This window comes from Dendrobates tinctorius, unplaced genomic scaffold (genome assembly GCF_039654945.1).
Source record: "Dendrobates tinctorius isolate UK_male_01 unplaced genomic scaffold, ASM3965494v1 ptg000201l, whole genome shotgun sequence".
Taxonomy (NCBI): domain Eukaryota; kingdom Metazoa; phylum Chordata; class Amphibia; order Anura; family Dendrobatidae; genus Dendrobates; species Dendrobates tinctorius.
Window position 1 is genome coordinate 17,875,310 of NW_027361868.1, and position 17,147 is coordinate 17,892,456.

At 43.9% G+C, this 17,147-nt stretch overlaps 1 protein-coding gene across 1 annotated transcript in view; it reads right to left on the minus strand.

Moving 5' to 3' along the window:
- LOC141056974 (tRNA (32-2'-O)-methyltransferase regulator THADA-like) overlaps nt 1–17,147 on the minus strand; it is a 541,174-nt gene that overhangs the window by 451,943 nt on the left and 72,084 nt on the right. Inside the window, exon 3 of the mRNA XM_073553454.1 lies at nt 5,046–5,168. Coding sequence (XP_073409555.1) covers nt 5,046–5,168 — 123 coding nt within the window. The remainder of the gene's footprint in view (nt 1–5,045; nt 5,169–17,147) is intronic.

The following is a 17,147-nucleotide window of genomic DNA, read 5'->3' on the forward strand; positions in this document are numbered from 1 at the left end:
ACCCAGGCATTTAAGGGTTTCAGATTTATAATGGTACGGGATTCTCCGGATGGCTTTGCGATGGCAAATAGGGACGAATAGCGGCCCGCCCCAATTTCTGCCCGGGGAACCGGAATTACCACCCCTAAGTTTGCCAGTTCTGTCACGTCGACCCACATCTGGGAGTCGTCTTTCATTCTGCGGGGAGAAATGGACCTTTCGGGGGAAGGGGATGAAAATTCTATTTGGTAACCCTCTGCTATTGTCCTTAGTACCCACTGATTTTTTGTGATCTGAGACCACTGGGTACTGAATTCTCTGAGTCGACCCCCTATATTGGTATAGTCATGTTCTCCTGGATCTAGTACGTGATCCAGAAGGGGGGGTCTCTAGATCTTCCCGCTCTAGAGTGGGTGCTACCGTAGGAACCCCTCTGAGAGCTCCCCTGGTACCTATAGTACTGCTGCCTTCTATATCCCCCCGGTCTACGAAAGGGCTGGTCCTTAGGCTTTTCCTCAGGGAACCCTTTCTTTACATTGGATGCTTTTTCTAATATATCATCCAATGCTGGGCCAAAGACTTTTAACCCAGAAAAGGGAAGGGCACAGAGCTTGTTTTTTGAGGCTCCGTCACCCGTCCAGGTCTTTAACCAGATGGCTCTGCATGCCGAATTTGACAAAGAGCCATTCCGGGCGGCAATTCTAACAGATTCCACCGATGCATCAGCTAGGAAGGCTGTGGCTGACTACATGATCGGAAGAGAATCTATAATTTCCTCCCTTGGGGTTTTGTTAGTTAAATGTTCCTCTAACTGGCCCAACCATAAACACATAGACCTTGCTACCGAAGTAGCTGCAACGTTTGTTTTAATTAAGGCTGCTGATGTTTCCCAGGCCCGCCTTAGTAGGTTATCCGCCTTCCTATCCATGGGGTCCCTCAGACTAGACGCGTCCTCAAAAGGGAACGTTTTCGTGGCTACTTTTGCCACAGGGACATCAATCTTGGGAACCACCTCCCATTCTTTAATGTCCTCGGGGTCGAAGGGGAGCTGTCTCTTAAAGTCCCAGAATATCACGAGACGTTTTTCCGCCTCCTCCCATTCCTCCAGGACCATAGCTCGCACATGGTCGTTCACTGGAAATACTACTTTCCTCTGCGCCCTAAGGCCCCCGAACATAATGTCCTGCCTGGACTGAGGTTTCTGGACCTCCTCAATCTGCATTGTGTCTCTGAAAGCCTGAACCAGATTGTCTGTATCATCCGAGGAAAAGAGGTATCTTTTCCCATACTCCGATTCGCTAGTGCCCAGCTCGCCTTCTTCCTGATTCGACTACGAGGAGTAGGAACCTTCCTCCGAACTAAGCTCCATCTCCTGTCTGGTTCGCTTAGCACTGGGGTCTGGACTGGCTGGCTGTGGCTGGGACAAGGTGGCCACGGAAGCCTGAACCTCCTCTCGAATCAGCGACCTCATCTCCGATAGGAGGGACGGCTGTTCGCCTTTCATTACTTTGGCCATACAAGTGTCACACAGCAACTTCTTGAGCTTGCTGGGGAGCTTAACTCTGCATACAGGACACTAATTGGGCTTCCCTGGGTCTTTCTCCGTCTGTTTGGTTGTGGGAATGGGCGCTGTCGGTTGTGGCTTTTCCTGCATAGTGCAAGAGAGGGACAGTCAGGCTCTGATCTGGGCCTTCCGGGTATCAGTCGGTAGGTCTGCGCTATGCGCACTTACCCCATTAGGGTAAATTCTGCCCTGGTTCTCCATCGCTGTTGAGAGCCTCTGCGAGGTCAGGACAGGAGGGTGCTGCCTGTCTCGCTGATACCGCGCTCTGCTCCTTCAGAGCGCCTGCCGGCGGCCTGTATTTCCGGCTCTCTGACGTCACCGGTAGTGCGTCGTGGTCTCTCTGCACGCGACTTCCGGTCCCCGCGCTGCTGCCGGCGTCGGAGCCGAGAGCCTCCGCTGTGGGAGGAAGCAGCTCTACCCAGGGGGCTCGTCCTCCCCTGGACTCTGTGGCTGAGGGACCCCCACCCAGGAGGGTTTCAGCGCCGGGGCCGCTTCACAGGAGGAAGGATTGGCAGGGCCGCCCGATCCCCCTGGACCCCTCCGGTAAGCCGACTCCTCTTGTGCGTCCCTCCGTGCAGGGACAGGAAGAAACACTGAGGAAATAGGGGTGGAGACTGTTTTTAACCTCGTGTGCTCTTCCTGTCCCTGCGAGGAGGCGAGGGACGTCCTCCCTGGTGCTGTCAGGAGGGACATCCTGGAAAATTAGAATATTGTAATAAAAAAAAAAAAAAAAAAAAAAATTTTTGCGTTTGTTTCACTATTTTCCTGTAACAGTTTTATTTTTCTGCTGAAGGGGCTGAGAGAGGGCTTGATTTTTGCGAGGTAAGGCTAGCTTGACACTAGCGTTTTTTAGCGCTGCGCTTCGTACACAATAGAATCACATGCAAAAAATGCATCATGCGTTTTGTATGCGTTTGCTTTTTTTAGGCGCATGCGTTTTAACCAGTTTCTAGCCATGTTAACTCTTAAAATGCATGCGATTTTAAACGCAGGAGTGCGCATGTCCATGCGCACGCCTGCGTTCCCATAGACTGTAATCAGGGCTGTGGAGTCGGAGTCGGAGTCGTGGAGTCGGAGTCGGAGCTCATTTTGGTGGAGTCGGAGTTGGAGTCGGTATAAAATGGACCGACTCCTAAAATATATAATAAATTGGGTACAGTAATTCAATGCAGGATGTGCTGAATATTTTTTCATAGGATTTTAGGAAAGTTATGAAATGTCCTATAAATGGCTGTTCTATTCCTGATCTAAGGCTACATTCACACACAGCGTTTTTCCTGTGTTTTTTGAGGATACGTTTTTCAGCTGCAAAAGTTGATCATCTTTTTAAAAAACCGCATCACCTGAAAGGTTTTTGAGCTCATAGATAATGTTTTCAATAGCAAAAGCAGATAAGAAATCTGCTCTATCTATCCATTTATCCATATCTGTCTATCCATATCGTATCTGTACCAAAAAGAATGAAAGCCGGGTAGCACACCATAAAAATGATTAAATGTCTGAGGTTCACATTGTACTACAATAAATTTTTCACTTAAATATAAGCAATATGTGTGGGAGTCGGAGTCGGTGTAAGGGAAATTGAGGAGTCGGAGTCGCAGGTTTGGCTTACCGACTCCACAGCCCTGACTGTAATGTGATTTTTTTGCGCATTCCGTGTGCAAGAATGTGCATGCGTTTTTTGAGACAGGTCGGACGGACCAAAAATGCAACAGGTTGCATCTGGCGCACCTAGGTGCACACTACAAAAACGCATGCGAATGAAAACGCATACGAACGCGTACATACGCTAGACGATGCGCAGGACGCATTGGCGCGCAGTGCTAAAAAACGCTAGTGTGAAACCAGCCTTAGTTGCCATTTTTATTGATACCAACTTTGCATGTGTACAATGATTTCATTGCTTATTATTACATTTTTTATAGTGAGGTGGGGAAACCCAATCAGTGAAATTCGATTTTTTTTTCCCCTCTTTACGGCATTTATCATTTGGGTTAATTAATTCCATATTTTAATAGATCGGACATTTATAAACGTGGCAATACCAAATATGTTTGCTTTTTCCTTGCTTTATCATTAATAAAGGAAAAGGAGGTTCTTTTAACTTTTATATTTTTTAATATATATTTTTATAAACTTTTCTTTATTTTTAAAAAAAAATTTTTTTCGTACCTTTAGAGGACTTCAATCTGCGATCATTTGATCACTTATACAAAGTGCCAGAATTCCACAGTATACAGTGAAAATCTCTGTCTCCTACAGAGCTCAGCCTAAGGCCAGGGTTACACTTGCTGGTGTGATGTGAGAAACTCGTGCGAGTCTCTCGCATCAACACCTGGACCGGAGTGTGCGACTGCATAGAAATACATGCAGAAGCACAAATTGCCTCTTCAGAGAAGAAGAGGACTATAACTCAAGTGTAACCAATTTTAAGTAGCAATAGAAGGAGAAATGTTACCCCTTAGATCCCAGTCTTATGCCGCTAATCTAGCCAAATCAGATCTGATATTTTGCACTGATGAGGGGCAATACCCCTGAAACACTGTCTGCAAATTGAGATTATGGTTTGGTTTTCATCCTAAATTATGTGGCAAAGCTCGTTAAAGGGTCGATATTAACTTTTAGGATTGCTACGAGAGAGAGACAAAAAAATGGATCCAACAGATGACCATCCGTCAAAATCCGCCGCTAATGCAAATCAATGGGGAAAAAAATGGCGGATCCGTTTTTTTTTGTTTTTTTTTTGCAAAACGGCGGATTTTTACGGATGGCAACAAACGGAAATGTGAAACAGGCTATAGTCAGGGGTCTCCTGACCCAACTTCACAAGTACAGAGCTCAGTCCATTCTCGGGCCGTGAATCTCAGATATAAGAAGCTGTCCTTAAACACATATTAAAGGTGTATGAACATTTTTTTGGTGCTATTTTAGCCAGATTTCTGGAGCATATAGTTCCGAAAATCTGCAAGGAAATTTTCTTTTTTTTTTTGTCTGATATTATCTGATCTACCGTATGTGGCATAGACTTAATGGAGAACCTTTGGTACTCTAGCTATTGTGAATCTACAAATTCCAGCAACACATAGCAGATTACTATTAGAAGGGGGTTAAAAGGAGCCAGAGCATAACAAGGATGTATTCTGAGTATAAAGCAACTTTAGGAAGATCAAAGCGGCCATTTCATATTAATAAGCCAAAAATAAGGGACAGTGGCAGAAAAATTATGTCATTCAGCAAAACTGTGCAGCTCGCACCACTGACAGAAAAGCCCCCGTAGGCAGCATCCGGACACAGGACTGCCAGTTGGATGTAGCTGGTGTAAAAATGAATATTTCTGTCATTCTTGGACCAGATACAATGACTTTAGGGATCAAACCTTTCGCCTGCTCTGTGAATTTGCAATGGTCTGTCAGGAACCACAGTAACTTGTAAAGTTATATATTATGGCCTTTGTTGAAAGAGACCTGCGCTGACTCCAAAGCCTGTGTAATATCACCGTCACCTGTGGGATTGTGCTGCTATTTCCATTCAAGTCACTCAAAGGCATGGCCAAGTTTATTAATTCCTTCATAGTCATCTTCAAGAGGCCAGCTTTGCTGTTCTTGGGTTCAGACGCCAGAAGAGCCTGTAGAGAGGAAGAAAAGAACATAAATCTTCTGGGTAGCTTTGTAGGACAAAAAGTAACACAGAGTCACTGTCACTTGCCATAAATAAGTAATTTTTTTTACCTGGTGTAAATGTTGCTGTTCTCCTGAATTTGATGGCGCTTTTCTTGTGTTCCTGCTACTCTTCATCCCTGAGATATGGCCCAATCTGCCCCGTATATCAACCTAGTCTTGTGATGGTGCTTTTCTAGTGTTCCTGCATCTCTTCATCCCTGTGATTTGGCCCCATCTGCGCCGTATATCAAACTAGTCTTGCGATGGTGCTTTTCTAGTGTTCCTGCTTCTCTTCATCCCAGAGATATGGCCCAATCTGCCCCATATACCAATCTAGTCTTGTGATGGCGCTTTTCTAGTGTTCCTGCATCTCTTCATCCCTGTGATTTGGCCCCATCTTCCCCGTATACCAATCTAGTCTTGTGATGGCGCTTTTCTAGTGTTCCTGCATCTCTTCATCCCTGTGATTTGGCCCCATCTTCCCCGTATACCAATCTAGTCTTGTGATGGCGCTTTTCTAGTGTTCCTGCATCTCTTCATCCCTGTGATTTGGCCCCATCTTCCCCGTATACCAATCTAGTCTTGTGATGGCGCTTTTCTAGTGTTCCTGCATCTCTTCATCCTTGTGATTTGGCCCCATCTTCCCCGTATACCAATCTAGTCTTGTGATGGCGCTTTTCTAGTGTTCCTGCATCTCTTCATCCCTGTGATTTGGCCCCATCTGCCCAGTATACCAATCTAGTCTTGTGATGGCGCTTTTCTTGTGTTCCTGCTATTCATCCCTGTGATTTTGCCCCATCTGCCCCGTATATCAATCTAGTCTTGTGATGGCGCTTTTCTAGTGTTCCTGCATCTCTTCATCCCTGTGATTTGACCCCATCTGCCCCGTATATCAATCTAGTCTTGTGATGGCGCTTTTCTAGTGTTCCTGCATCTTTTCATCCCTGTGATTTGGCCCCAACTGTCCCATGTAACAATCTAGTCTTGTTAGCCAAGTGGGACTGATCGTCAACCCTTCTCTATGGGAGTATTCTTGAGGTCCATGGCCAAGTGGCTAAATATACTAGACTTGCATACAAGGAAAAATAGGCCATACTTCAGGAACTAGGAGGCGTAGGAACCAGAGAAAAACAATTCCAGATTCAGGAGAATGGCAGCATTTATATCAGGTAAAAAAAATACATATTTATGGCAAATTAAAGGTTGCCTCTAAAGGCAAATTCCCAACATTAAACATTATTAACTGTCTAAATCACAGGTGAGGAACGGTGGGGGTCTCCCACTAATTCTTAGAATGGAGTTCATTAATGTTGTATGGAACTGTTGGAGATGGGAAACTACAGAACTCATATTTTACCATATAAAATGAACAGAATGCTTGCGTATGTCATTACAGATCACAGTTTTTCAGATCAGTGGGAGTCCCAGCGGACACATGGTTAAATCATATGATGGGAATACCCTTTTAATTTTTCCTTGGTGGCCCTACAGAAAACTTAAAAAGGGACTGTCATTTATCTGCTGGGACCCACAATGATTGACAGAGTGTAAGAATGGAGGGGAAGTGCACATGCTCGACCACTGCTCCATTCATTCCCTATGGGGCTGCTGAGCGCTGTGGTTGGCTTCTTTCGGCAGCCCCAGAATGAACGGATTTAGTGGTAGTTTGGTGTCTGATCAGCTACGCCATTTTGTAATGGGGATAAAAGTTAGATCAACTAGTCACTGCGGCCACCTTCCGATCAATAAGTTATCACATATAGATTACAGAGCTTTTATTTAGTTTGTCTTTCGGGAGGGAGCCTTCTAACCCCTTCACATCGTTAAAACTCTGGTCATCTCAAACAGGAGACAAACCAAAATATTAGTTTTTCTTCTGACGCAGTTCATCTCTACATCAAACCAGCAAGAGACTTGTAGTTGTGATGTTATAACCTTTTTTAAACCCACCATACATTTTAAAGATTTATTAGATGAATGACCATTTGGCTGATCGTTAAGTTTGACGCCATCTCGGCCAACTCTCCATACACGGGAGTTCTCGGCAAGAAGACATCGTAGGCGGGACTTATGTCTTAGAAACCAAAGATCAGTAGTCTGACATCTGTGCCAGATTCTTCTCTTCCACGCCATCATCTGTTGGGGAAATTCGGGAGGCCCCCATACACCACAGACTGATGTTAGTCTAATATGTATGAGGACCGCTACCATCTGTAGTATAAATATTTTAATAACGCCATCTGCGGACAATGAATTCCAATAGACGATGGTCATTATAGTAGTTGTCCAGCCATTCGTTCCCTCTCACCATAGGGATTTTTTATGCTTCTTTCACCAAACCGAGTGTGCATATATAATTTTATACACGGCTCAAATCAGCGAATATCTGAACTTCCTCTGCACATTAGAGAATAACCTGATTTGCCGCCAATTCTGAGAATGCAACAATCTGCATGTTCAATTGTTTTCCTACATCAGATGTCCTTTGATTTTGTGATTTGCAGATTCTCCAGAGAAATATAAGTACAATGGCAGCTTTGTCAGAAAAGTCAATGAACTCCTGAACCAGGCTCAATGTAGAAATTGTCCGAGAACCAAAAAGAAACCAGCTGACCTACTTCTAAGTACATAGACAGAATATAAATGGACTGTATTATATAATCAAGGACCAGATCACCGCTGCTTCCAGTCATGAGGACAAATGGATTTATACTACGCTGCATGCTCCAACAAGCATATCATATACAAAAGCACACGTCGCCCCCCCCAGCCCACTTAACTTTTCTTTTAGCTTATATCTCAAGATCCCATGTTTAAAATGTATACCTGTGCCAAAAGCCTCCTATGAAAGCCATCTGTAGGCCAAGTCGCATTGGTGCAAGAATTCAAAGAAGACTCCACAGTTTAACCTGCTCTGTATACGATGAGTGCTGGTTGTGTTATACAACCACCCGCAAGGACCACAAAAGAAACCAGCTCCAATCAATGTAGTTTGACCCCTTAAGTGGCAAGTTTACCAGCAATCGTGGCACCTAAGCGGTTAGTCAGAGAAAGGACTTACAGATAGATCACCAAACAAAAGTACTACAAAGTACTGTAACCGAAATCACATAAGACTACCGCACATCAATAGAATTAAAAATAAAATAAAAAGTTTTTAAAAATAAAAAAATTTTTTTTTATAAAATTGTATCTATAGCAGTCTAAGCTAATAAAATATACTGAATATGATTCTTCAAAACCGGCGATGTTCATTAAATGGGTTGTCTAGGCTTGAGGTGCAAGTCTGCAGACATTCTATGTGACAGCAGACATGTGAATCCTCACAGCGGTCTATGTGCCTGGTGTCAGGATTCTCCAGTGCTGGCAACAGGCGACTATTTTACAGCAAGAATGCAATTTGCATACTTCCGGCCACATTCAAACTAGATATGTCAACCCAGCTTAATTCACTTGTATTGAGCAAGGTCGCACACATCTAATCGGCACGTGAACGCACATAGGCAAATCACATACTTGCGTTGACGGTTGCGTGCCCACCCAATCCAGGTATTTGAGAATCCTTAAAGGGCACACACTGTGCGATGAGAGGAAGCACAAGTCTGCAGTGACATGGAGTGATTGCAGGCTTGTGCCCCAAGTCAGACAACCCTTGCAAGAGGTGCTTCTTATGGTATCAGGACAGTCGGGCAAGTGGCAAGTGCCTTCATGTTCGCCTCACCACTAATGTTCCTCCAACTGGGGGAGTTAGAAATGCCGCTATTCATCATGAGTTTGATTAGAGTGGATTGTTATGCCTCCGTCCCACCTGCTTACTTAATGTTTTGGTCACTTCACCTTCCAAAAAATGGATTGAAAGGTAATTAAAAAGTCACATATACCCCAACATGATACCTGTCGAGTGTTTACCGCTAAAGAGAGGTGTCAGAACACCACAGCATCATATTTCATGTACTCCAGCACTTATTGGAAGGACATCTCCTTCATATTCAATGGTGCTGGTTTCTGTTAGCACTGCAGAGGGTAAACTGTTCAGGTTAGAGCCTCTGAGGCCTCTCTGCTTGGATGAGCTCAGCTGTTCAGAGTTGGCCACTCTCCTCTGCTATTTATACTAGCCTCTGGCAATCTGGATTGCCACGGTTAGTCTTGTACTGACTGGTGTGAAGTGGAGGAGTCGGTTGTCGCAGGGGAGTGTTGATTAGTGACTGCTGCTTGGTGTTTCAGCTGTGTGCAATTCCTCATCCCCTCATACTTGGTTTTCCTTACTTTTCTCCCCGCTGTTCCTTTGTGTTGTCAGTGAGTGAATATTTGTGTTATTGGTATTTTTCCCTGTACATTTTAGAGGACAATAAAAGAATATAAATTTCAATGGGAATGGAAATTTTGCAATGCATCATCTCTCCTGCAGGTGTGCTGCAGGGAAATTATACACTTGCTAATTGGGTATCCAAGGGTTAATTACCATGGTCTTAGGGCCCCGTCACACATAGCGACTCACCAGCGATCCAGACAACGATATGAACTTGTCAGGATCACTGGTGTGTCGCTACATGATCGCTGGTGTGCTGCCAAACAGGCAGATCTCAGCAGCGATCAGGACAGCAACGGACACGGGTAACAAGCAACGCACGTCGCTTAGTTACCCGCAGTGTTCGTTAGATACCAGCGCGCTGGTGCAGGGAGCTGGTAACCAAGGTAAACATAGGGTTTCTAAGCGCCGCAAGGCGCTTAGAAACCCGCTGTTTACCTTGGTTACCAGCTCCCTGCACCAGTGTGCTGGTATCTAACGTACACAGCGGGTAACTAAGCGCCGCGCTTAGAAACCCGATGTTTACCTTGGTTACCAGCTCCAGCTCACTGATCGCTGGTGTTCCGCCTGCCACACGCAGCGATGCGTGCTGGCCAGCGGGAGACCCACGATCAAAAAAATGTCCAAGCCATTCGAGCACGATCAGCGATACCCGGCAGGGGGGCCGGTCGCTGATAGGTGTCACACAGCGATATTGCTGGCGATATCGCTGTTGCGTCACAAAACTTGTGACTCAGCAGCAATCTCGCTAGCGACCTCGCTGTGTGTGACGGGGGCTTTAAGCAGAGGTACACTTTGTGAACAGCTTATTATCAGATAACCCATCTTTATAGTACAGTTTGTCCATACTACCCCATTCAACGATTAATCTTTGACAAAAGCAAAATTAGGAAATTCTCCAACCTAATAACTCTGCTATTGTACCTTGTTTGCCTTATTTCTGTACATTTCTGAAATTATAAACCATCAAACAGTCACCCACTGACCTAAATAGCATTTTTTTGGTGTATGGTTATCCTAGTCACAGAGGAGATGCAATGAGTCTTGACCCTGGTTACATGCCCCTCAAAACGGTCGATCCCTTGTCCCAATGCAACGTGGTTCAATAAAGAACATGTATAGACGACGTATTGCTGTGTAAACAGACTACGGGTTAACAAAAGCCATGGTTTATCTTCTAAGTCCGTCTTTCACTCCTTCTCAATACACAGCTAAGTAATAACCTGAAGGCTGTAGACGACGAGCCTTCAAAAGGAAATCTTTCATAACAGGAAATGGGGACATGCCAGATGCCATTTTATGCCATTATATAATAGAAAGTGTTAACTAAGCAAATAAAAATCTTATAAGTACTGCATGAACAAATACCTGTTCTTCCACCAAACATTATCACCCTGTTGGTTTAGGATATTATGCCATGATACACAGACAAGCGCCAGCGCAAGTCACAGCACGGCAAATAAATGAAGTCACTTTTGGCCCTGCAAACAATGGAGGCTTCAATTCCAGGCTATGGGTTAGGCTTCTAGATGGGTGGCAAGTTCAGATTTTTTTCACAAAAAAAAGTCGCTGTACGCTGGAAACTTAAATTCCAATCCAACTAACATTTTAGATTGGGTTAGGTGAGTAAAAATTGAGATCCTTTAAAACTTTGGTTGGATTTACACATCAGTGTGTGATGGCCCGAGTATGGACTGTGATGCAAGCACTGCCATTGGGTCTCCTGACCGAAAACTGACAGTCTTATATATACATATGAGGTTGTTGACTTTGGGTCGGGAGAGCCACGGTTGGTCCGTGAATCACAGTCCATACTCGGGCCACGACACACTAATGTGTAAAACCAACCTAAGTTTTATAGGATCCCAATTTTTTCTAACTTAACCCAATTTCCCCAAATGTCACCTTTGGTTGATTCAGAAGATAAGTCCTAATATACTAGCCTCATTCATCATGAAAATAAAAAAATCCTTCCCCTTAGCCAAAGTTGAATCACTACAGCTTAAGCCGTGTGACATGATGCCTTCTTTTTTGCCACAATTTTATAAAAACAAAATGTAAAAGGCAGTGATTTTAACACTTTTTTTAAGCAAATCGTGGCAAAATAAGTCCTGTGTTTTCTTGTTGCATTATTTTTTGACGCAATCTGCTGTGCTCAATTCAGGTCTTGGATGGAGTTCAACTCTTCCAACAACTGGAGCTAAAGGGGATGTCCAGATAGTAATTACCTATCCTTAGGATCGGTCATTGATATCAGATCGGTGGCGGTCCTACAGCCGGCCCCCCTACAGATCAGCTGTCACTAGCACTGTCGACTGTGGAATGTAAACACGTTGAACAAAGCTGCAATTCGTAGATCCATTCAATGTGTAGCAGCCGCTGCCAGATACTGCAGAGCAAGGTCGTAGAAGCTTAGCTGTCTCCATTGCCTAATATCAATACTATGATCCCGCGTTAGCTGCCTCCAGCTTTAGACTTCTATGGCATGCGAGAATGCTCTTAGAGGCACCGGAATGTAAGAAGACCCATTGACTTGTACGATTGTTGTGAGAATGCTCCTAAAGACTCTTGAACATTGGACTTTTACAGCAGATTGTTGCATTTACGTTTTGTGTAATGGACAGAGGGTCCTTTGTAGAGAGAGTAGGATGTGTTTAGCTGACTCCATTGCCTAATGTCATTCTGCAATATTTGCCTCCAGCTTATGTTGTGGCTTTGCTTTTAAGATCACCTCAATGTAAGTAGACATTTGCATGGTAGTGTTCTGGGCATGCTTGGTATCATGGGCAGAGGGTCTTTGCAGGGAAGGGGGAAGAGGAACTGAGCTGTCTCCTTTGCCTATTGTCAGTTCATTGGATTTAGTGTTAATTGCCTCCAGCTTTATAATTTTTAGAGTTTAGAGACCACTGTATAAATTAATGCCGGCATAATTTGGATCCGATGATGAAGACTTTAAAAGATTCCAAGAACATGTGGGCTGCAATGCTGTGCATGAAAACGAAAATATAGACTGACCCGCTGTGTTTTTCCCTAGAGCAAAGTGCCCATCTGTCTTAGGTAACGTGAGGGTCCCAGAAGTGAAGTACACTTAGGATATAGTTTGTTTTTAGTTGTTCGTTCTTTATCTGTCCTCCCACAGGTCAAGAAGTCCAAAAGTCTTAAAAAAAAAAAAATAGTAGAAATTTGAGACTCGTTCTATCAAGTTCAATATGGAGCACGAGAGCAGAATAATGGATACAGCTGTTACTCAGCGGTTATCATGGCACAAAGCTAATTTGATATTTCGAAAAATGCAGCTCAACAGGCGAACTTAAAAACCATTGTCACATGTGGTTACAGCAGGAGCATTGATGGTGAGAAAAGTTCCCGACCTTGGCAGATTCCAGTTTTACGATACCTAGCATAGCAATCTACTCTTACCGAGACAGGATTTTGTTTGGCAGCCAGAAAATTATGTTTTAATTGGAACAATAAATCTTTGTTTTAATACAACTCGACACCTTTGTTGTACGTTATCTCGGGCAGAAGGCTGGGGGAGGGGGAGCCAACAATGTGTCACAACAAAGACTAGATGTAATGTTCTAGAGTTACTTATCAGGACCCCTTCTGGAGGGTCAAAAAGAGGGAAAATGTATCATTTTAACTGCAAATGTCCATAACACCTAGCTCCTAAAATGGAAAAACTGCTAAAAAACCTAAAGCCAAAAGTAAGTTGCAAAAAGTCAAAAGTAAGACAAAGTCATAAATTCATAATAAAATAAGAAACAAGGTAAGTGATATTTCAATGATTATTTTGTAACTTAAAGGAGTTAAGTTCCGAGAGAAGAATTGAAGCTTGCACACGTTAATCAGATCACATTCAACCATGCAAGTCAATGGGTCACTCAAAAAAAATCTGATCGCACTCAGATATCATTTGAGTGGGGTTCGATTATCAAGGACTGACAGAATGGAGACCGTGGAGAATTTTTTTTTCTCCATCTTCTCCACATTCAAGAAAATCGGATCATGCACTGATCAGAATGTGATTAGTGTTATTGGACCGATATTCTTGGGAAGGACAAACATACGGTCGTGTGACCCAAGCCTCAGGAGAGGTCATTAATATCAGATCTCTGGTGGTACGACACACAGCACCCCCACAGTTCAACTGTTAACAGGTCCAACGTACGGAGCAAGAACATCACAAATCCAAACACTGTGCAGTGACCGCGCAAGAGTACTGAAGTTCAGCTTCCATTCATTTCAATTGGAGCTGAACTGCAGTACCAGAGAACAGCCTCTGGAAGGAGCTGTTCTGTTCACATCCAGCTGCGATGGGTGCTGTAAACAGCTGATCTTTCGAGAAGGGGGGAACCGGGTGTTAGACAGTATTCAAGTACTGAATAATGCTTTGAACTCTGAATTATATAGAATTTGGAGTTCTGTATAAAACCATATGCGCCTCTGACTGAGGACAACATGATATACAGTGCCTTGCGATAGTATTCGACCCCCAGGAACTTTTCAACCTTTTCCCATATCTTGCTTTAAACAAAGATCCCAAATTCAAATTTTTGGTGAAAAACCAACAAGTGGGACACAATTGTGAAGTTGCATGAAATTTATTGGTTATTTTACATTTTTGTGGAAATACAAAAACTGAAAAGTGGGGCGTGCAATAATATTAGGCCCCTTTAACCTAATACTTTGCTGCGCCACCTTTTGCTGCGATTACAGTTGCAAGTCACTTGGGGTATGTCTCTATCAGTTTTGTACATTGAGAGACTGAAATTCTTGCCCATTCTTCGTCGGCAAACAGCTCGAGCTCAGTGAGGTTTGGTGGACATTGTTTGTGAACAGCAGTTTCCAGCTCTTTCCACAGATTCTCGATTGGATTCAGGTCTGGACTTTGACTTGTCCATTCTAAAGCTCCCTGAGAAAATGGAAAATGGTCTTAGGAGCGCAGGAAAGAGACTCAGACAACTTCCACCTGATGAAGATGGATCCTCCGTCGAAATGCGTTGTGGTTTAAACCCATCTCTTGTCTGAGTCTCTTTCCTGCACTCCTAACACCGTTTTCCATTTTCTCATTGCTCCTATCCTCCATTGGAGGTTTTCGGCTGGAGCTGCGGTGGAGACCTGACATCCTTGTCTGCCCCTGGGTTGCTTCCTAAGCGCTCCTTTATGACCGTTTATCACTGATTCTTATTCTAAAGCCCCCGTCTCACATAGCGAGATCGCTAAAGCGTCACCGATTTTGTGATGCAACAGCGATCTCGCTACCTGTGTCAAGCAGCGGCGACCGCCATCCCCCCCTCCCCCCGCTGGATATCACTGATCATGCTGGAATGTCCTGGGCCATTTTTTCTTCGACTGTGTCCCGCTGGCCAGCATGCATCGCTGTGTTTGACGCCGACGAGCGACCTCGTTGGCGACGCAGAACTCAGGGACGCAGGTTGGAATCGTTCAGAATAGCTGCTGTGTGACAAGGTACCGACGACCGCCGAGGTCGTTATATGGATCGCCGGATCGTTGCTGTGTTGCTGAAGAGATCTGCCTGTTTGGCAGCTTACCAGCGACCATTTAGCGACACACCAGCGATCCTTACCAGGTCGTATCATTGTCGGGATTGCTAGTGCGTCGCTATGTGAAACGGGACCCTAACACCTGGATACGTTTATTTGCGAACCATTCCATTATAGATTTTGCTTTATGTTTGGGATCATTATCTTGTTGGAAGACAAATCTCCGTCCCAGTCTCAGGTCTTTTGCAGACTCCAACAGGTTTTCAAGAATGGTCCTGTATTTGGCTCCATCCATCTTCCCATCAATTTTAACCATCTTCCCTGTCCCTGCTGAAGAAAAGCAGGCCCAAACCATGATGCTGCCACCACCACCATGTTTGACAGTGGGGATGATGTCAAACATATCATTTGGCATTGTTGCTAATAAGTTCAATTTTGGTTTCATCTGACCAGAGCACCTTCTTCCATGTTTGGTGTGTCTCCCTGGTGGCTTGTTGCAAAATTTAAACAACACTTTTTATGGATATCTTTGAGAAATGGCTTTCTTCTTGCCACTCTTCCATAAAGACCAGATTTGTGCAGTGTATGACTGATTGTTGTCCTATGGACAGACTGTCCCACCTCAGCTGTAGATCTCTGCAGTTCATCCAGAGTGATCATGGGCCTCTTGGCTGCATCTCTGATCAGTCATCTCTTTGTTTGAGATGAAAGTTTAGAGGTACGGCCAGGTCTTGGTAGATTTGCAGTGGTATGATACTCCTTCCATTTCAATATGATCGCTTGCACTGTGCTCCTTGGGATGTTTAAAGTTTTGGAAATCATTTTGTATCCAAATCCGGCTTTAAACTTCTCCACAACAGTATCACGGACCTGCTTGTTGTGTTCCTTGGTCTTCATGATGCTCTCTGTGCTTCAAACTGAACCTTGAGACTATCACAGAGCAACTGCATTTATACGAAGACTTGATTACACACAGGTGGCTTATATTTATCATCATTAGTCATTTAGGACAACATTGGATCATTCAGAGATCCACAATGAACTTCTGGAGTGAGTTTGCTGCACTGAAAGTAAAGGGGCCGATTAATATTGCACTCCCCACTTTTCAGTTTTTGCATTTCCACAAAAATATTAAATAACCAATAAATTTCATTCAACTTCACAATTGTGTCCTACTTGTTGTTGATTCTTCACCAAAAACTTACATGTGGTATCTTTATGTTTGAAGTTTGATATGTGGGAAAAGGTTGAAAAGTTCCAGGGGGCCGAATACTTTCGCAAGGCACTGTATATATTAGATAGAGTCATTACAAAACAGAGTGATCTATTTCACGTGTTTACTTCTGTTAATGTTGATGATTATGGCTTACAGCCAAGAATAATTAACAAAAAACACCTGTAAAGACTTCCTAAGTGTATAAAAAGGTCCCTTAGTCTGTTTCAGTAGGCTCCACAATCATGGGGAAGACTGCTGACTTGACAGATGTTCAGAAGGCAGTCACTGACACACTCCACAAGGAAAGTAAATTTTGCATTTCATTTGGAAATTAAGACCCCAGAGTAGAGTCTGGAGGAAGAGTGGAGAGGCCACAATCCAAGCTGCTTGAGGTCTAGTGTGAAGTATCCACAATGAATGGTGGTTTGTGGAGCCATGTCATCTGCTGGTGTAGGTCCACTGTGTTTTATCAAGACCAAAGTCAGCGCAGCTGTCTACCAGGAAATTTTAGAGCATTTCATGCTTCTCCCTGCTGACAAGCTTTTTGGAGACAGAAACTTCATTCTCCAGTAGGACTTGGCATCTGTCCACACGGCCAAAAGTACCAATGAAAAAAGAAAAGCTCCAGCTCACCCGTGGATACATTGCAATGACTTCAGGAGCACGGACCTCCTGTGTTCAAGCGTAGACAATCCAAGAAAAAAGGAAAACGTCCAGCTTCATCATGACTAAGGGAGCTTAGTCTCCAGAAACGCGTTGATATAAACACCTGTCATTCATTGTGCTGAAGATTTTATCGTCTATGTTACAAGTCTTGTAAATAAAACTTGATCTTCACGGAATCAGTAGAGCTGGACGTTTTCCTTTTTTCTTCAAAAGTACCAATTACCTGGTGGAAAAACACCAGTATGAC